This window comes from Oryctolagus cuniculus, chromosome 7 (assembly GCF_051225735.1).
Source record: "Oryctolagus cuniculus isolate XC-2025 breed Fujian yellow rabbit chromosome 7, ASM5122573v1, whole genome shotgun sequence".
Lineage (NCBI taxonomy): Eukaryota > Metazoa > Chordata > Mammalia > Lagomorpha > Leporidae > Oryctolagus > Oryctolagus cuniculus.
The window spans coordinates 47,185,613-47,206,968 of NC_142873.1; the positions used below are offsets into that span (position 1 = coordinate 47,185,613).

General features: G+C 45.3%; 1 protein-coding gene and 1 non-coding gene across 23 annotated transcripts in view; both read left to right on the forward strand.

Annotated features, from left to right (window-relative positions):
- The first annotated feature begins 2,708 nt into the window (after positions 1–2,708).
- The window catches only part of POGZ (pogo transposable element derived with ZNF domain), a 60,412-nt gene continuing 41,764 nt past the window's right edge, over positions 2,709–21,356 (forward strand). For 7 of the 22 annotated variants that reach the window (XM_051856075.3, XM_051856074.3, XM_051856080.3 and 4 more), the window contains exon 1: positions 4,436–4,570. In XM_051856075.3, coding sequence (XP_051712035.3) covers positions 4,557–4,570 — 14 coding nt within the window. In that variant the 5' untranslated portion in view covers positions 4,436–4,556. 22 annotated transcript variants of the gene reach the window in all.
- On the forward strand, positions 8,917–9,023 carry LOC127493785 (U6 spliceosomal RNA). Its single transcript, XR_007924329.3, has one exon. It is a non-coding gene; the product is annotated as a U6 spliceosomal RNA (small nuclear RNA).

Consider the following 21,356-nt stretch of genomic DNA (forward strand, 5'->3'; position numbering starts at 1 on the left):
CCCTCCCACCCACAACCCTCCCCTTTCCCGCTCTCTCTCCCCTTCCATTCATATCAAGATTCATTTTCAATTTTCTGTATATACAGAAGATCAGTTTAGTATACATTAAGTAAAGATTTCAACAGTTTGCACCCACATAGAAAAACAAAGTGAAAAATACTGTTTGAGTACTCGTTATTGGCTGCACTTTCTTGAGGTCTTTGCCCACATGTCACCTTAAGGATGGAGACTTCTCCAACCACCCCACATAAAACCACAACTTCCCCACTCCCGTGCCACACCCCCTCTCCCCCCTCTGTAGCACCATCACCATATCCCAATTACATATTTGCTTATCTAACATATGGCAGACTGCATTTTCCAGGTTTGTCTCAACAAGATTTCCCATTCCACATGCTTTTCTTTGAGTGCAACATTTCCACTGCTCTCTTCGAACACCCTCCACCCTCCTTGAATAGGGAAGGGCCTGGAAGTGTGCTGGAAGTGATGCTACGTGACCTCTGAGGCTAGATCATTAAAAGACAAAACTCTGCCTGGCCTTCTAGGGACACTCCTGGAACTCAGCCACTGTGAAATGAGGAGGCCCAGGCTGCGAGAAGCCACTTGTTAATGTTCCACCCAAGGGGCCGGCGCTATGGCATAGCAGGTAAAGCTGTTGCCTGCAGTGCCGGCATCCCATGTGGGAGCTGGTTTGAGCCCTGGCTGCTCCACTTCTGATCCAGCTCTCTGCTTTGGCCTGGGAAAGCAGTGGAAGATGGCCCAAGTCCTTGGGCCCCTGCACCCATGTGGGGGATCCAGAAGAAGCTCCTGGCTCCTGACTTCAGATCAGCACAGCTCTGGCTGTTGCAGCCAAATGGGGAGTGAACCAACAGATGGAAGACCTCTCTCTCTCTCTCTGCCTCTCCTTCTCTCTCTGTGTAACTCTTTCAAATAAATAAATAAATGTTCAGAAAAAAAAAAAGTTCCGGCCAACTGCTCCAGTTGCAGTCCAAGCCACAAGTCAACACTGACTTCATGACACATAGGAAGCTTCTGATAGGACTTCAGCCCTAGCCACTGCCTCAGAGACTCCCTGTGGGAACCACTAAGGTAAGCCTAATCACTTCCCAGAACCATGAGAAATACTGACAAATGATCATTTTGAGCCACTAAGTTTTGGAGCCATTTGTCATGGAACAATTTGTTTACTTATCTATTTTATATCTCTTTCCCACTAGTGTGTAAATCTCATGAGTGCAGAGATTTTGTTCTTCATTGTTGTTCTATTCCCAGCATCTAAAGTGCCTGGTACATGACAAGTATTCAAGAAATATCTTTTGAATGAATGAGTGCACAAATGTTGCTTTTTCGGTGTGGCAGGCTAACGGCCATTGGTGAGCAGTGCAGGCCCCGTCTGCTGGGCTGGCTCTCATAGGCTCTGAGCACGTGCTGGCACACAGAGCAGGGGACACTCAGAGGCAGACGCTGGCTGTAACACATAGAATGTACACAGAACATATATGATGGACTACAGTAATTACAGGACAGCATAACATAGGATTCAAGTTTTATACAGAATCAGTTTTTTGGTGATTGATTCCAGATTTGGTCTACAAAGGCTTCAGAAGTATTGGCAGGATTAGGGAATTCTTTCAATTCAAATGAAGTTCTTCCTAAGAGTGACTAGTTGGAATCACTCACGTGTTTTTGGTATGAAATGGGGTAAAAATGGGTGATGGCAGTGTGTGCGTGTGTGTGTGTGTGCACAAGAGTGTGCATATCTGTGCATGCAAGCACTATCCGGAACGCCTACTTCCACGGCCTATTTATCTGTTGGTTTGAATGGAACGTGTGTATAAAAAGAAGGAATAAATATGGCTCCAGATCTCCTCATTCCTGCACCAAGTCCCTGGATCCAGCAAGTGGTTTCAAGCAAATATTAAAGGGCAAACATTCTCAACTGTCCAAGGAAAGTACTAAAATTTTATCATCACAGGAAGCAATAAAGGACAAAATTTTTTAGATACCTGGAGAAAAGGTTAGTTTTTGTTTGGGAAAAGTAACAGGTAGAAGGTCTTGAGTGGATTAATCAATTTCTTTGGGCCAATCCATGGAGCATAAGGCAACGGATGCACAGTCTGGTTTCTTAGAATTGGGGCTCTCCGTGAGTCTGTTCACAATGGTCCCCACGCGGTTCCCATTACAAGAATCACCTTGATAAGCAGCCGTGTTCAACTTCTTTCCAGAATCTAGATGGCTGGAAGGTAAAAATGGTTTTTAAATGTTCTTCAGTTAAGGCCACTGCCAAAAGGCTACGTGGTCTAGCGTGCCTTGAGAGTGCGTGCGTGCCATCTTGCTCCCTTTATCCCAATGACAGTTGTTGGTACCATTGGGCCTCACCATCAGGCCCGTGGCATGAAGCTCCCCTCTTGACTGGGTGTAAACCTTGAGTCAAAAGTGGGGGAAGACTCCCCAAATTTCCCTGGGAAGTCTAGACAAGTAGCCTGGGAATATTTTCTTTGGAAATCCCATTTTTCTCACCAAAATTTAGATATTGCTTCTGAAGCTAATTAGTCTTTTTCATAAAAAAATTTTTTTTTATTTATTTATTTGCAGCCCCAGCCAAACTTGACTAGAAAAGAAGCCCGGGCACGGGTTAGGATGAGCCCGTGACGCGCCGCGCGCGGCGACCAATTGCAAGGCCGCGAAGGGGGGAGGGCGGAAGTGACGAGCCGTATCCCTCCGCGGGGCGAGAGGGTCGGTGGGGGGAGTCGGCGTCTCTCTCCCCCGCGCCAGCTCCCGTACACGGAGCCGCATTCCTCGGCCCCCCCACCCCCCTCCCTCGGGGCCCCCCCGCCCCCCTCGGGAAAAAAAAATCCACCCCAAACCACTCGAACCCGAGGGAGGCTTCCTTTCACCCTCGGGGAGAGGAGCCTTCTGCGGTTCCCTCTTCCTCGTCTCCCCCAAGCCCCCGTCCCCTCCCCTGCTCCCACCCCCTTCTCCCGGCGCCGGGTGCAAGGTCCCTTTAAGGCGACGGCGCCTTCCTCGGGTCAGACTACCGGCGGCGACGACCACGGGAGGTGAGTGAGCGAGCGAGCCTTCGCTCTTCCCCACCCCCTTCTCCCGGGGGTTCCGTTATCTTTTCGCTCGGCGAGGCGTTCGGCGCCAGACAATGAGAGGGGGGATGGGGCGGGCGGGCGCGCGCGCACGGGGTGGGGGCGGGGACCGGGGCGCGCGCCCGCGCCCTCCGCGAGTGGCGGCGGTCGCGCGCGGCAGTGGCGGCCGTGGGGCGCGGCGCGCGAGCGCGTGTGTGGGGTGGGAGCGCCCTGGCCGCGGGAGCTGCGCGGCGGGCCGGCGGCGGCGGAGGGGGCCCCTGCCTGCCTGCCTGCCGCCCCCGCCCCCCGGCGCCGGCCGCGGCGCGCGCGCGCGCACTCGCGCCCCACGGCCCCGCACACACCCGACGTCCACACGCACGCCCGGCGCGGGGCGTCTCGGAGGAGTGGGCGGCGCGGGCGCCGGCGCTGGCGGCCCGCTGGGGAGGGGCGGGGGCGAGGGGGCGAGGCCGCGGCGGGGCAGCGTCTGCCGGGGGTGCCCGCGCCGCCCCGCCCCCGCCCGGGGAAGGAGCGGGGCGCCCGTTTGGAGCGGGAGGAGGAGAAGGATTGCTTGGGCGATCCCTTGTGTTATGTAACCCCCGCTCGCTCTGGTGCGCGGCGGCTGCTCCGCGAAGTCTGCTCGCCTGGCCCCAGGCTGCAGTGGGGGGACCGCGCCGTGATTTATAAAATGGGATGGGGCGGAGAAGCTCTCTTTTCTGGGGATGATGATGATGATGTCCTGCCGCGGTGGGCGCCATGTTTATCCCGGGGACTACTTTCTCTAGCCCTCTGCACCTACTACTGGAAAGGAGTCCTGTCATCGATCCACCTGCTTTTCCTCCTTTCTGCGTCTTGTCCTGATTTCCTCCCGCGGCAGATGTGGGATTCCCCGCACACTGTTAGTGAGATAACACTGGGCATTCCTCGGCTCACTTGTCAGAGCTGAAGAATCTTGTAAGTCGTTGGGCCCAGTCTCGTTTTACTCGAGATGGAAATTAAGATGCAGTTGTACCAGTTGCTGTCTCTGAACCGTGCGGGCGGTAGCCGGGTCACCACGCTCTCTGAGACACTTCCCTCCACAGCGCGGAACTCCACAGTTGGAAAGGGATTTTCCCGACTAGATGGGGGGACCCGGGAGGGCTGGGCGTGGGGGGGCTGCTGCTTGACGAACAACGGCGAGACGGGTTGCTCTGGGACTGGGAGCCTGGATTCTGAATTCCAAGCTGCTTCACCTCGGGGTGCGTGAAAGGTGCCTCGGAGACCAGGAAAGTGCGGTGTTGGGGGCCTCCTCCCTGGAATTCCTGTGGGTAGGGTAGGCAGAGTTTGCTGTTTCTAGGTCTTAAAGGCAGTCCCCGTTGAGGGTTACTGGTCTGATGTCAAGATGCTGAAGACAGTCGTGAAAACGGGTGAATGCTAGTCTGCGCTCTTCCTGAAGTGTGTTGATGGTGTAGCTCCCAACTAAAAGAGTAGAAGGAACTCCTGGCGATGAGCAGGATTTTGTGAGTTTTTCACTCATCTGGAACTAGTGGTGCGGTCTAGGAAAGAGGTTCTCAAAGTGCGATCCTCTGGGGATACCCCCTCCGAGCTTCGCTGGGGAGTCTTGAGGTCATAACTTCTCAAAATCTAAGATTTTTTTCTGATGTTCGCACTGATAGCCCAAAAGCAATGCTAGGTAAAACTATTGTTGGTGTCTTACCATCGAGTAAGGCGATGGTACCAGGCTGCTGTACAGATGGTCCTTGATGAACCAGTAACTGATTAACTCTGAGCTGTTTTTGAGACTTGGAAGATGGTCTGTTGATGTTACTAAGTTTTTCTTTTTCTTTTTTTTTTTTCTTTTTAATTTATTTGAAAGGTAGGATTGTCAGGCGGGAAGATAGAGGTATCTTCCATCCACTGTTTCTACTTCTCAAATGGCCACAACATCAGCTGGGAATGGGCCAGGAGCCAGAAACTTTTTCAGGGTTTTCCACATGGGTAACAGGAACTCAAGTACCTGGGCCATTAGCTGCTGCTTCCCAGGTGCGTTGACAGGAAGCTGGGTCAGAAGTGGAGTATCAGGCACTCTGATACGGGATGGAGGTGTCCCAAGCAGTGGCTTAACCATTGCGCCACAGCACTCACCTCACTGTTGAGATGTTTTCAAGTATTACTACAAATCTCAGCTTCTGAGTACACCTGTTAAATTTTTTTTGAGAATCTCTGATGACATTATCAGCTTGCTTGCTTGCTTGCTTGCTTGCTTTCTTTCTTTTTAAGATTTATGTATTTATTTGAAAGAGTTACACAGAGGAGAGAGAGAGAGAGAGAGAGGTCTTCCATTTGATGGTTCACTCCCCAGATGGCCGCAACTGCCGGAGCTGTGCCGATCCGGAGCCAGGAGCTTCTTCTGGGTCTCTCACTTGGGTGCAGGGGCCCAAGGACTTGGGCCATCTTCTGCTGCTTTCCCAGGCCATAGCAGAGAGCTGGATTGGAAGAGGAGCAGCCAGGACTAGAACTGGCGCCCATATGGGATGCTGGCGCTTCAGGCCAGGGCGTTAACCTGCTGCACCACAGCGTAGGCCCTGAAATGATCAGTTTTCATAAAGCATTTATGCTGCCTACCGAAGTATGATTGTTGTCAAAAGGAAAAGCATTTGTGATGTTGTTTTGTGAGCTGTTTATTTCCTGGAATGGCATTTTTACTTGAAATAACGACTGACAAACTACTGTTTTTCACATTGAGTATTTGAAGATACTTCTTGAAAGTGAATGAAGTAAGCTTGTCATTTATATGAAAGCAATTGACCATATTTGTTACCAGTGATAAATTTGAATGGAAGATAGAATTTTTCAAAAGTTGACTGCATCCCAGTACCTGAAAGACTTTGCTTACATTATTAGTGATTAACAATTGTGATTTTTAAAAAATATTACATAATGAAATGTGTCATTTGGAAGATGGCTTAACTCAGTAAATGCACATTTTTTGTACATATTTTCCAAATGACCAGTGTATGATGCTGCAGAATTACAAGAGTAATTCAAAATATGAAATATGGCAATGAATAAATATGTATGTATATTTTATTTTTTGAAACAGACAACTTCCATCCACTGGTTCACTCCCTAACTACCTGCAACAGCCCGGGATGGGTCCCATGTTGGTGGCAGGGACCTAACTATTTGAACCGTCACCTAGTACTTTCCATGGTGCATATTAGCAGGAAGATGGAATTGGAAGTGGAGCCCGGGACTCAAACCTAGGCACTCTTGATATGGAATGCAGGTGTCCTAAGCAAGAGGCGGCTTAACTGCAGCACGAAACACCTATCCCTATAGCCGTGGATTTTAATGTAGCAATGTATGAAAATTTCACCAATAGGGTTTCAGATTCTAAGATGCAGATATCCTTTGAGAAACTATCATTTGTTCAGTTCTAGTGTTTATAAATAGTGTTATTGTTTAGTCATCTGAAAAGGTTATTAAAATACTCCCTGGGGCCAGTGTTGTGGCATAGCTGGTTAGACTGCTGCCTGTGACAATGGCATCCCATATGGGCACCAGTTAATCTGTTGGCTGCTCTGCTTTGAGGGCAGTGGAAGATGGCCCAAGTGCTTGAGTCCCACACCCGCATGGGAGACCTGGAGGAAGTTCCTGGCTTTAGCCTGGCCCAGCCCTGGCTGTTGTGGCCACTGGGGGAGTGGACCAGCTGGGGAAGATCTCTCTGTCTCTCCCTTTTCTTCTGTAACTCTGGCTTTCAAATAAATGAATAAATCTGAAAGAATATAATTCATCTCCCCTTTTCCACTAGATATCCTGTACAAGTCCAGAGTTTTGTTCTGTACTTAACCAAAACATCTTGCGGCAGACCAGATGCAGAAGCAGCCGTGAGAATCCATCTGTCATTTATTTATTTGAGAGGCAGAGAGAAAAATGGAGCTGCCATAAAAAGTTATTTTATTCCCCAGATGCCCACAACAGCCAAGACTTGGGCCAAAACTGAGAGCTGGGAACTCAGTCCAGGTTTTCCATGTGGGTTACAGAAACCCAGTTAATGTGAGCCATCACCACTGCCTCCCGGGGTCCACACCAGCAGGAAGTGGGAATCAGGATCTGGAGCTCAGTATTGAACCCAGGAACTCTGGAATGGGACTTGGGCATCCTAACTAACATCCTAACTATACCCACCCCCAATGATTTTTTTTTTTTTTTTTTTTGGACAGGCAGAGGGGACAGAGAGAAAGGTCTTCCTTTGCCATTGGTTCACCCTCCAATGGCTGCCGCTGCCGGCGCACTGCGCTGATCCGAAGGCAGGAGCCAGGTGCTTCTCCTGGTCTCCCATGGGGTGCAGGGCCCAAGCACTTGGGCCATCCTCCACTGCACTCCCTGGCCACAGCAGAGAGCTGGCCTGGAAGAGGGGCAACCAGGACAGAATCCGGCACCCCGACGGGGACTAGAACCCAGTGTGCCGGCGCCGCAGGCGGAGGATTAGCCTTTTGAGCCACGGCGCTGGCCTCCAATGATCTTCTATTAAGCTATACAAAAAAAGATTTATAGACATGTAAAATGATTTTTTCCACACTAGTTTGGGGAGAGATTGCTTTTTTTTTTTTAGTAAAAATGTTAAACTGATAGTTTTTTTGTTTTTAAATGTGCTGATGTTTAAAATTTTTTTAATTTCTAAGTTGGTAAATATGGAGAGATATAACCCACATAAATAAAACTCTTTGGAGTCATTAATAACTTTAGGGAACCAAAAAATTTGAGAATTAAGGGACCAGAATGTTGGGAGAATCACTTTCTTTGACCCACTGTTCTGCTCTTCAGGTCATATAAATCTGCTTCCATTTATCTGGTGAATTTGCAGGTTACTTGGAGTTGATGAGGCACTGACAAAGGGAAGAGTCCTAGAGCAAAACCAGCTTGTTTTGAATTCTGGTTGAGATATTTACTGACTATAGCCTCAGGAAGTTACTTGGTCTCTCTAAATGTCTTGTTTTGAGCTCATCTGGAAGGAGGAATACTTAGGAAATACAATTAATACGAGAATTCATTGAAATACTAAGTGTATTTCCAGAAGTTACTTTTTTTTTTTTTTTTTTTTTTGACAGGCAGAGTTAGAGAGAGAGACAGAGAGAAAGGTCTTCCTCCCATTGGTTCACCCCCCAAATGGCTGCTACAGCCGGCGCATTGCACCAATCTGAAGCCAGGAGCCAGGTGCTTCCTCCTGGTCTCCCATGTGGGTGCAGGGCCCAAGTGCTTGCGCCATCCTCCACTGCCCTCCCGGGCCACAGCAGAGAGCTGGACTGGAAGAGGAGCAACTAGGACAGAACCGGCATCCCAGCCGGGACTAAAACCTGGAGTACCGGTACTGCAGGTGGAGGATTAGCCTAGTGAGCCACGGCGCCGGCCTCCAGATGTTACTTTGGTCTTTATTCTCCATATTTTGACCTTTTAATTTTTGTTGAAGGTAGGAATTCCTGATTTAAATTACATACCCTATGTCTGCAGTGCCAGCATCCCATATAGGCACCAGTTCAAGTCCCGGCTGCTCCACTTCCCATCCATCTCCCTGCTAATGACCTGGGTAAAGCAGCAGCAGATGGCCCAAGTCCTTGGGCCCTGCACTCGCATGGGGGACCTGGAGGAAGCTCCTGGCTCCTGGCTTCAGCCTGGCCCACCCCCAGCTTTTTTTGACCATTTGGGGAATGAACCAGCAGATAGAAGATCTGTCTCTGTCTCTCTCTCTCTCTCTCTGCCTTTCAAATAAATAAATAAATCTTCTAAAAAATTAGAAAGATTACATATCCTACAGGTTGTTGATGACTTTGTCATATTATCACTGTAATAAGAGTGATAGTTGGTGCTCGCTGCGGCAGCACATATACTAAAATTGGAACGATACAGAGAAGATTAGCATGGCCCCTGCGCAAGGATGACACGCAAATTCGTGAAGCGTTCCCTATATAAAAAAAAAAAAAGAGTGATAGTCGTTGGTAATCTGACTTGTGATATTAAGCCAAATCCATAAAAGCATATTTGTACATGTAACTAAAAGGAGGCATGCAGAAGGGATAGAGATTAATTTATTGCTAGGAGTTATCAGAGTAAATGGAATCGAGGGAGTTAGAAATGGAATTTAGATAGCAGACAACTGTCAGTGAAGACAGACTTTACATGTTAGGTAGTTTGCTTGGGAAAAGGATCTTGAACATTGAACCCTTTCAAAGGGTAGGCCTTTGGTACAGTGATTAGAACGCTGTACAGGACACTCAACATCCAATATCAGAGTGCCTGGTTCTTGTCTCAGCTCTTAATGGAAGCCCTGGGAAACAGATAGATGATGGCTCAAATACTTGGCCCAGTTGTTGGAGGCATTTGGGAAGTGAACCCTCAGTCTCAATCTTTCAAATAAAACTAAGTATAAAATTTATAAAACACAGGGATGTACTGCTTACGTTAGTTATTGTTTTAGTAAAGAACACACAAATAATATTTAGGTGCTTCTTGATATAGAATTTGCTGCCAGACAAGTAGAAAGTAATCTGAGTTTGGGATTAAGGTGCTATAACAGTTAGATGCTGTGGGGGACAAAATGAGCCAAGTTAAAGAATGGATACATAGGCCTGCGCCGTGGCTCACTAGGCTAATCCTCCACCTGCGGCGCCGGCACCCCAGTTTCTAGTCCCAGTTGGGGCGCCAGATTCTGTCCCGGTTGCTCCTCTTCCAGTCCAACTCTCTGCTGTGGCCCAGGAGTGCAGTGGAGAATGGTCCAGGTCCTTGGGCCCTGCACCCACATAGGAGACCAGAAGGAAGCACCTGGCTCCTGGCTTCAGGCCGGCCGCAACACGCCAGCTATAGTGGCCACTTGCGGGGGTGAACCAACAGAAAAAGGAAGACCTTTGTCTCTCTCTCTCTCTCTCTCGCTGTCAAAATATATATATCAATTAAAAAAAAAAAAGAATGGATACATAAAAATCTATTAGTTTTTCTGGAATTAATCCTCTTTAAAGTAAAAAATTTAGGTAATTTGAAAACATAAATGCCAGTCGTTTTGAGGATTATCATTTATTTTTCAAACTTGGAATAAGAGTGGCATTGTTAAAATTTTTGTTTACAAAAAAAAAAAAATGTTTTTCCTGTCCTAGATGTTCTTTTTATCTTGCTTTATGGACAGGAATGTACTAGTGAATTGCAAAAAATAGATTCTGGAATTTACAGCTATGAAAAAAATTTAGCAAATTAAAGGCATTCAAAGCTTCAAAACTAAATATTTCTGAAGAGATGTATTAGAATACAGATCTTTTCCTAATCTTGGATTGAAAACAAGTAAACATTTCTTGCTCATTTCATACCTTAAACATAGGCTGATGAATTTGCAGTATTATTTTTGCTCTAAGAGCCCATTTGTATCTTGTCTTTTAATTATATAGACTTTTACTGATTAGCTGATAATGTAGGATCTGAGTATTAAGGAGGCCACTGTATTTGCCAGCAAAAAAAAGGTATTTTGTACACCCATGTTATAGGTGGAAAGGTAAGTACCAAAGACAAGAGGCTGGGTATTGCTGACAATCCTGTGTGAGTTCAAGTGTTACGTAAAACCTGTTGAGTATGTTAAAGGCATGTTATTAGTACAATTAGTACTATAAAGTACAAAAACTGGGTTACCAAGTTGTCAAATAATGGATTAATGAAAAAATATAATGTTCATCTCTCAAAATACCTCCTCAGGAGCCTGTATAATCCACCTAAGGGTCCTTGCTGACTTCTTATGTAATCATTGTGTTTCATCTTTAAAAAATGTGTGTATGCAAGCTATATGAAAATTCTCCTGAAGGGGTCGGTGCTGTGGCATAGCAGGTAAAGCCCCAGCCTGGCATCCCGTATGGGTGCCAGTTCTAGTCCTTGCTGCTCCACTTCCAATCTAGCTCCCTGCTGATGACCTGGGGAAGTGGCAAAGGAGTGGCCCACGTGGGAGAACTGGACAAAGCTCCTGGCTACCAGCCAGCCCAGCTCTGGCCATTGCAGCCATTTGGGGAGTGAACCAGTGGATGGAAGATCTCACTCTGTGTGTATGTGTGTGTGTGTGTGTCTCTAACTTTGCCTTTCAAATAAATCTTGTTTTAAAAAATTCTCCTAAAAATAAGAACAGATTAACAATAAATTTAGCCAACAAAGCTACCAATAATTCAGTAAGTGCCAAAAAGATAATGGTAGAATAGTGGTACAAAATATCACAGCTAAGATATCAGTAGATAGCTTTCCCCTCTACATTTTTACTTTTTTTTTTTTTTTTTGACAGGCAGAATGGACAGTGAGAGAGACAGAGAAAGGTCTTTCTTTGCTGTTGGTTCACCCTCCAGTGGCCGCCGCGGCTGGCGCACCACGCTGATCCGATGGCAGGAGCCAGGTGCTTCTCCTGGTCTCCCGTGGGGTGCAGGGCCCAAGTACTTGGGCCATCCTCCACTGCACTCCCGGGCCACAGCAGAGGACTGGCCTGGAAGAGGGGCAACCAGGGCAGAATCCGGCGCCCCGACCGGGACTAGAACCCGGTGTGCCAGGGCCGCAAGGCGGAGGATTAGCCTAGTGAGCCGCAGCGCCGGCCCATTTTTACTTTTTAATTTTCTAAAGATTTATTTATTTGAAAGAGTTACAGACAGAGGGAGAGATCTATCCACTGGTTCATTCCCTAGATGTCCACAATGGCCCTGGGCTAGGCCAGGCCAAAGCCAGGAGCCAGGAGCTTCATTCAGGTCTCCCATGTGGGTGGCAGAGGTCCAAGCACTTGAACCATGTTCCACTGCTTTCCCAGACCATTAGCAGGGAGCTGGATCAGAAGTGGAACAGTTGGGATTAGAACTGGCGCCCAAATGGGATGCCTGCAGGTGGCGTTTTTTACCTACATCACAACACTGGCCCCTATTAAAAAATTTTTTTTCTTTTAAGATTTATTTATTTGAAAGAGTTAGAAGGACAGACAAGGGCTCTTCTGTTCGCTGGTTCACTCCCCAGATTGCCACAAAAAAGCCAGGAGCTAGGGGCTTCTTCCAGGTCTCCCTCTTGGGGGGCCAGATCCCAGATACTTGGGTCATCTTCCACTGCTTTCCCCAGGCTACTGATGGGAAATGGAGCACGGGGGACATGAACTGGTGCCCATATAAGATGCCAGCATCACAGGCAGTGGCTTTACTCATTAGGCCACATGGCAGACGCCTCTAAATTTTCATTAAGAAAAGTTCATGTATGTAATAAAGGTGCAAGAATAATACAAAGAGCGCACACTATGAACCCACCACTAAGAATCCGTGATTTTGGTGTATACCAAATATTTTAAAAAGTTGACATATTGGTATCTATAAGAAAATGCTGAAATATTGGTATATTTGCCCTCATTACATTTCTACTAAACATTTAATATATTTGCCTAAAAATAAATATAGCCTCCTACATAATTATAATACTATTGTCCTAAGAAAATTAAAAACAATTCCAAAACATTGTCTATTATCTAGTCTATATTCATATATTCCAGTTATCCCTAAAATGTCTTTTTTACTTTGTTTTATTTTATTTTATTTTTTTTGACAGGCAGAGTGGACAGTGAGAGAGAGAGACAGAGAGAAAGGTCTTCCTTTGCCGTTGGTTCACTCTCCAATGGCTGCCGCGGCCGATCCGAAGCCAGGAGCCCAGGAGCCAGGTGCTTCTCCTGGTCTCCCATGGGGGTGCAGGGCCCAAGCACTTGGGCCATCCTCCACTGCACTCCTGGGCCACAGCAGAGAGCTGGCCTGGAAGAGGGGCAACCGGCACAGAAGCCGGCACCCCGACCGGGACTAGAACCCAGTGTGCCGGCGCCACAGGCGGAGGATTAGCCTATTGAGCTGCAGCGCCGGCCAAAATGTCTTTTTTATGAACCAGGATCCAGTAAAAGTTCACATACTGCATTTGGTTATGTCTAGAGTGTCCTTTAATGTAGTATGATATTTGTGTGTGTGTGTGTGTGTGTGTGTGAGAGAGAGAGAGAGAGATGGGGGAGGAGAGTGAGAGAGTGACTTTTTTTTTTTTTTTTTTTTTTTTTTTTTTTTTTTTTTTACAGATAATAAGATTTATTTATTTATTTGAAAGGCAGAGTTACAGAGAAGCAGAGAGAGAGAAAGGTCTTCTATCTGCTGGTTCATTCCCCAAATGGTCACAATGGCCAGAGCTGGGCTGATCTGAAGCCAGGACCCAGGAGTTTTTTCTGGGTTTCCTGTGCAGGTGCAGGGGCCCAAGAACTTGGGCCATCTTCTGCCTTCCGAGGCCATAGGAGGAAGCTGGACTGGAAGTGGAACAGCCAGGACTTGAACCAGCACCAATATGGGATGCCGACCCTGCAGGCAGCAACTTGACCCACTACTCTGCAGTGCCCACCACAAGAGAATGATACTTTTAAACAGACTGTGTTAGTTGTTTTATATAATGTTTCATATTCTGCATTTGTCTAATTATTTTCTTATAAAATGTTCAACTTTCAGGATTTGTCTGTTTCCTTGTGGTAGTACTTAATTTGTCTATTGCTGTGTTTTCTTTAAACTCAAAAATAAAAATACTGATGTGATTTGGGTTAAACCTTGTAAGTAATATTTTATAAGTAGTTTTTTGTTTGTTTATTTTGGCACAAAAGAGTAAGCTGGAGACCAAATAGCTAATGACTAATATTTAGATTATTAGCCAATAATTTGGATTATTTGCTAGCATTTTTCTATTTAAACTTCCCTGGCATTATCTCTGACTTTTGAAATTTAGAATTACTATTGTAGGTTTAAGTTCAAGCTTAACAATAAAACTTTGAGAAGGAACATAGAAATAATGTTTGCATTGTGTCATTTGGGTTTACTCTCCTCTGTGAAAATGGTTTGGAAGTTGAGGCAGAAAGAATTGATATATTTAGCAAAAGCAGCTCACAGAGAATTGGATAGGGGGCTACAACTAGAAATTTTTAGGAATAAGGATTAGGGAACAGCATTGTGGCACAGAAGAGGGTTAAGCCACACCTGCAATGCTGGCATCCTATTATGAGCGCCAGTTTAAGTTCTGTCTGTTCCACTTCCCATCCAGCACCCTGCTAATGCACCTGGAAAAGTAGAAGATGGCCCAAGTGGTTGAGCCTCTGCCACCCACGTGGGAAACCTGGATGGAGTTGCAGGTTCCTTCCTGTCTTTGGCCTGACCCAGCTCTGGCTATCGTAGCCATGTGGGGTGTGAACCAGCAGATAGATGATCTGTTTCTCTCCAAGGCTCTTTCAAATAAATAAATTTTTTTAAAAAGAAATAAAGATTAGAAAGACTTGGAAATTATTTTCACAAAAATCATTCAATAGTTACTACTTATAGTATCAGGACCATAATTTTAGGGGGTTAACATCATGACACTCCAGTTTTAGAAGAAACTGTGTACTTGGGCAAGAACAGGAGTGACACAAAAGTTGTCAGATGGGTTTGAAGGTAAAATCAAGTTTCACAGGTCGGTGATAGAGTAAAACAAACTGGGTGTATTTGGGTTTTATAAACCTTTTTTTTTACTTTTTTAACCATTTGAGTAATTTATAGGAACCATGTTCTCTCCAGGAGAGGATATTTTTGGAAGAAATAACTATGCACAGATTGTAGGGTAATTTTTTTTAAAGTTCTCATTCAGAACATGTGTCGCTCCCCCTCTTCGTGGAGGAACGACACAGGACCCTGCGCTGTTCTTTCGTCTGCTCGGCCCTCCCCGGGTTTGCTGCTGGTTCTTCCCGGGTTGGCTACTATCCCTTCCACCTCCGTGGAAGGGCAGTTCCCCCTGGCCACATTCCCCACTTCCGCAGGGGAGCGGCACACCGCCGGCCGGCTCGTCTCGGGGGCTGCACAGGTGTTCCTTCAGCTAGATGTTCCCCTTAGATGTTCCCGGTGCATGCCGTCTCTCTCCTCCTTTATAGTCCTCCTCCGCCAATCCTAACTCGGCTGCCCACACGCCGAGTACGCTGCTCTCCAATCAGGAGCAAGTCCTACAGTTTATTGGTTGAACTGGAGGCAGCTGTGCGGAAGCTGTTTACTTCTCTCCCAGCGCCATATTGTGGGAGAGCAGATGCATAGAATAAGTCCTAATTCCAGTAACTCAGTCCAGTCCGGTTGCTCCCCACAAACATGTATTCAGCCTGATTAGTTTTTTTGTTTGTTTGTTTTGTTTGTTTTTTTTGTTGTTGTTTTTTTGACAGAGAGAGAGAGAAAAAGGTCTTCTTTTTCCGTTGGTTCACCCCCCAAATGGCTGCTACGGCCGGCGCATTGTGGCCGGCGCTGCGCCAATCTGAAGCCAGGAGCCAGGTGCTTCCTCCTGGTTTTCCATGGGGTGCAGGGTCCAAGGACCTGGGCCATCCTCAACTGCCGTCCCAGGCCACAGCAGAGAGCTGGACTGGAAGAGGAGCAACCAGGACAGAATCCGGTGCCCCAACCTGGACTAGAACCCCAGGGTGCCGGGGACTAGAACCCCAGGGTGCCGGCGCCGCAGGTGGAGGATTAGCCTAGTGAGCTGTGGCACCAGCCCTCAGCTTGATTCGTTTTTATTAATTTTGGCACTATGATGTTTTGAGCCGGATATCATCCAGGGTGTCTTGTGCATGAATGGAATGTTTAGTAGCACTCCTGGTCACTACCCACAGTATGAATTGTCAGTAGCACCTCCCTCCCACTCCATCCCAGTGGGGACTATCTAAAGTGCCTCGGGACATTGCCAAATGTCTTGAGTTGGGGGGCAAAACTGGTCCTGTTTCACGCTCCAGAGTTAGATAACATCCACCAGGAAGTATGAAGGTTGTTTAACGACATCATTCATAAACTAGAGCTCTCTTTACATAAGCTGTGGGCAGTTGTTGAATCCCGTCTGCGGGTGGATTGCACAGTCTGATAGATGTTGGAGCTCTAGTGGAAATGCTATTGAAGGTAGAAATGAGCTCTTCATTTGAAAGTCAGGGTGTTTGTAGTCTTTCTGCTGAATCGAAATCTCTGTTTCCACCTCCTCATCACCCCCCAAGCATTGTTCTGGAAACAATTCTTATTAACTCTGTACTGTAGATAAGTTTTTGTTGAAAGTAATTAAGAATTTTGTTTGGTATCTTTGAGGTGGTCTATATCGTGGTATTCAAGAAAAGACAGTCTTAAAAATTACTTAGTAAAAGGCTCGATTAAATTAAATGTGTTCTTGGTTAACCTTTGATTGTTTCAGTGTATTGTCTTTGAAATTTCTTAACTATATATAATTTTTGCCAGTAAGGAAAGTCAGATTGGGAAAGGGAATCGGGATAGAATAAGAGTGGAAGTAATGAGACTTAATGCAAATTTTGAGACTGAAATCATTGAAATATTCAAGAAAATTTTCTTTTTAAGTTTCCAAGGCAAGTATTATTTGTGGATATAGGATTTTCCTGCCTGTGGACATAGGGGCAAAATTGAAGACAGCTAGCTAATAGTCAGGGATTGGTATGGAGAATTTAAGAAGAGCAGAAAGGGCTCACATAGTAGACTGTTGTGTGGAGTATTGTTCCCCACCAACATTGTTCCTTAGAGAAATAGCAGGAAGTATATGAGATGAACCTAGAACATCTTGTCAATGAGATCAAGAATTTTATCGGACACTGCTAGGGTTGTGTCAGGACTCAGGAGCCAACTGAAGAAGTTCCCACTGTCCAAAATAGGACAGAGTATTCACTAAAGATAACTGCCTGGATCAAATCTAAACCTTTGATAATGATAATTTAAGAACAAGCTTATTCGTCACTTAGGAGAAATTCTGCTGAAGCAGGTCATTATTTTGAAAACTGGTAAATAAAGGGAAAGAATCAAGACTTTTCCCAAATGAACTGCAGCACAGGGGAACCAAATAGGTAGTAAGGATTTAACTTGAGAGAGACAAATGAGCTTCCATTCACTGGTTCACTCCTCTAATGCCTGCCTCTGCACGCTAACTACTGCTGCCTGGGGCTGGGCCAGGATGAGGCCAGGCAGTGGGACCTCAATTCCATCCCCCGCATTGGGAGGCTGGAGTCCCAGCTGCTTGAGCATCACTGCTACCTCCCAACTGTGCAGTAGCAGGAAGCTGGAGTCCAGAGGTGGGAATCAAACCCAGGCACTGCAGAATAGGATGTGGGTATCTTAACTGCTAGGCAAATGTCTGCTCCCTGTTTTTTAAGAGAAGTGTTCAGCTAATGCACAATGAAGGAGTGATCTAGAATGACTGTATGTAGGCCTCCTGATAGAAGAAAACACTGCAGGCCGGCGCCGCGGCTCACTAGGCTAATCCTCCGCCTTGCGGCACCGGCACACCAGGTTCTAGTCCCGGTCGGGGCGCCGGATTCTTTCCCGGTTGCCCCTCTTCCAGGCCAGCCCTCTGCTGTGGCCAGGGGAGTGCAGTGGAGGATGGCCCAAGTGCTTGGGCCCTGCACCCCATGGGAGACCAGGATAAGTACCTGGCTCCTGCCATCGGATCAGCGCGGTGCGCCAGTCACAGCGTGCCGGCCGCGGCGGCCATTGGAGGGTGAACCAACAGCAAAGGAAGACCTTTCTCTCTGTCTCTCTCACTGTCCACTCTGCCTGTCAAAAAATAAAAAAAAAGAAGAAGAAGAAGAAGAAGTAAACACTGCCCCCAATAGTAGTCTGGGGAGAGAAAAAAGCTAAACTTGCATCTAATCAGGCCTCTAGATGCAGCTATCAATTGGCGGGGTCTCTAGAGGACGGAGGTGCCTAATCATAATGCCACCTGTATGTAGTCAGCAGTAATCCCAGGTGTAGGCAGCTACAGGAGGTGGCTTGGTTCCTTCACACACATTACAGGGAGGAAAATAGCCAAAAGTTATGGACGTTATTTGGATCCTAACTCAGACAGACTTTTAAAAGTATGATATTGAGAGGATTTGAAATTTGAATGTTAACTAGATATTTGATTTTAAGGGAATATCAGTGTTTTAGGCACTGATTTTTTTTTATTATACTCTTTTTAAGTATTTATATTCTAGAGCTGAATTCAAAATTATTTACAAATATGATGTTAGGGGTTTGTTTTAAAATAATAGGAAGATGGGTATTATTTGAAAGTCAGAGTTACACACACACACAAAAATAATAGGGAGATGGGTGTAGAAATAAAACAAAATCAGTTTTGAGTTGATAATTTCTGACCTGACAGATACATTTGTCAATATTTTTATATTTAATTAAAATCTATATCTCAATACAAATGGCAGGAAAGGAACCACTACCATCTTGATTTAGAAACTCATAGTTGTAGTATGATGAAAATTTTCCCCTTCACTGAGTTACAGTATGAGCCTCAGATTTACAGTCCATCAGGGTTTTTCTCCTGATGCAGCACTGTGGCTGACCTCGAATTCCTGAAACTCATATTTTTATCTGATGCATTTTTTTCAGAAGAAATAAAAATGCTCCTAAATTGAGTAAGGATTGATTATCAAACAAATATTTTATATATATATGCTATGGGATTTATTTATTTTTTGGTATGGTGGAATCCATGGCTGTGAATATATCTATCCTTTATAGCAGAATCATAGGAAAGAGGTGGGAAAATTTGTGTTTGTTTTTTTTTTTTCTTGTGAGAAGTTAATTTAAAGGTTTGTCATAGTAAGAGGTTAAATGTGAATGGAATAGTAGTTTGGGAAGAGCTGCACATTTTAATACTACATAATTAATAATCACTTATTTTATTTGATAAAAAATACTTGAAAGGTGATTATATGCCATGGGTCACATCAAAGACTATAGAGAATGATGTTTCTTGGAAGAAATAGTAAATGCTACATTTCATCACACTGATGAAGACTCTTTCTGATAACTGGACAATTACAAGAGGTATGCCACATTTGCATTTTTTGTTTAAAGTGTGTCAAGTATATAATTCAGGTTGATGTTTCTATTGTGGCATGACCATCTTTTTGACCCTGAACTGTAGATGAAAGGAATTGATCACAATCTGAGCTAACAGTCTTGGTCTTGAGAACTGTTTGAAAACCTTAGTTTCAACATCTTTGAGAAATGTTTTGTGTGTAAGTCTGTAAACTGTGCTTGGTCAGCAGACTTGACTATTTTCTGGGTTAACTCTTTATAAAAAATATGAAATATTTCCCAATAAAATGGAATTTTCTTTCTCTTTTGAGTTTTAATTTACATTGGTGTCTCTGCAGTACTTAACACCTGAGGAGAGGAATTAATTTTCTCACTTGATTAAAAAGTAGTTAGGACATAAACATCTTTTCAGATTTCCCTTTCATCTCTTACCATTTCTTAGAGTTCCTTTTTTTGTGAGAAGAACATAATTTCACTTTAATGGCTAGATGAAGGAAATGTTCAGGGTCTTTATTAAAATTCATTGTTTCACAAGATAAAACATAGGAAACTTAGTATTTTAGATAGTATAAATATTTGAATTAATACTAACCGTTTGGATATGCTAATAAAATATCCAGGGCCAGTGCTGTGGTGTAGAGGGTAAAGCTGTGGCCTGTGATGCGGGCCTCCCACATGGGTGCCCGTTCGAGTCCCAGCTGGTTCATTTCAGATCCCACTCCCTGCTAATGCACCTGGGAAAGCAGCGGGAGATGGCCTAAGTGCTTGGGCCTCTGCACCCACAGAGGACATCCAGGGGATGTCTCCTGTCTCCTGGCTTCAGACCGGCTCAACTAAAGCCATTGTGCCCATTTGGAGAGTGAACCAGCAGATGGAAGATCTCTGTCTCTCTCCCTCTCTCTAACTCTGCCTTTCAATTAAATAAATAAACAAATCTTTAAAAAAAATAATCCATACTGTGACATCATAAGCCACAGTTTACATTCTGATGGCTGTGTTTATTCCAAAGGAAGGTTGTCAGCATTATGTAAGGAGAGCTTGTAGCTGATCAGAGCTTGAAGGGAGTCCTGAACTGCCTGCGGAGGTACCATCACAATTGTTACTCCTCATTCTGTTGCATGTTTGATGTTTATACATTATCTATTGACTCTGAGCTCTAAAAAGTTATGGGATAAAATTAGGGAAAGTTGTTTAGAATGTAATATTTCCCATGATACTACATTGGAAATTACAGTCTTAAGCTCGAAGAATGCCTATAATATTGAATTGATTGCTTTTTAACTCAATTTCTGTTAACGTTGTCTTGCATATTTTAAAATGAGAGAATTTAAGGTGATACCTTAAATGCCCTCCCCTCTTTGTAGTTTTAGTTGGGAGAGACAAAATAATTAAAGTAGAAAATTGGAGACCAGTTACAATCAACTTAAGCACTTTACCAATTAAAACTGGTTTCCCTGGGCTGGGGTTGTATAGCACAGCAGGTTAAGCCACTGTCTGCAGTGCTAGCATCTCGTATCCAAGTGCTCGTTTAACTTCTGGCTTCTGTGCTTCTGATTCAGCTTCCTGCTGATGCACTTAGAAGACAGGGAATAATGATCCAAATGCCTAGGCTTCTGCCACCCATATAAGAGATGGAGTTCCTGGCTCCTGGCTTCAGCCAGACCCAGCCCTGGCCATTGCAGCCATTTGAATCAGCAGCTGGGAAGTCTGTCTCTGTTGCTCTGCCTTTAAAGTAAATAAATACATGAATCTTTTTTTTTTTTTAAATATTTATTTACTTATTTGAAAGTTACACAGAGAGAGAAAGAGAGGCAGAGAGAGAGGTCTTCCATCCAATGGTTCACTCCCCAGATGGTGACAACGACTAGAGTTGGCACCGATCCGAAATCAGGAGCTTCTTCCAGGTCTCCCAGGCGAGTGTAGGGGCCCAAGGACTTGGGCCATCTGCTACTGCTTTCCCAGGCCACAGCAGAGAGCTGGATCAGAAGCGGAGCAGCCAGGTCTCGAACCCGTGTCCGTATGGGATGCTGGCGCCTTCAGCCAGGGCATTAACCCACTGTGCCAGAGCACCGGCCCCAATAAATGAATCTTAAAAAAAAAAAAAAAAAAACTGCTCCTGGTTATTGATAACTTACTAGGACAATGCGGGACATTTTGTTTTCAAGGGGAATAACGCCATCTGTTGGGCACCTCCCAAACTGCTGCTGTCAGGTTGTGACAACTTAGCTACTTGATAAACAGAAAGGGTATGTTGGTTTTGGTTTTCTTGACTTATGGATAGGGTACAAAAAAAAAAAAAAATCAAGGGCGCTGGAAGCCTTTGCATTAAAGATTTTATTTGAACATTGAATAGTAATGCTGTTCCCATTCCTTGACACAAGCTGAACCACCATCAGCTAACGTTGGAGGGCAGAATAGCAACAGTTTTTAT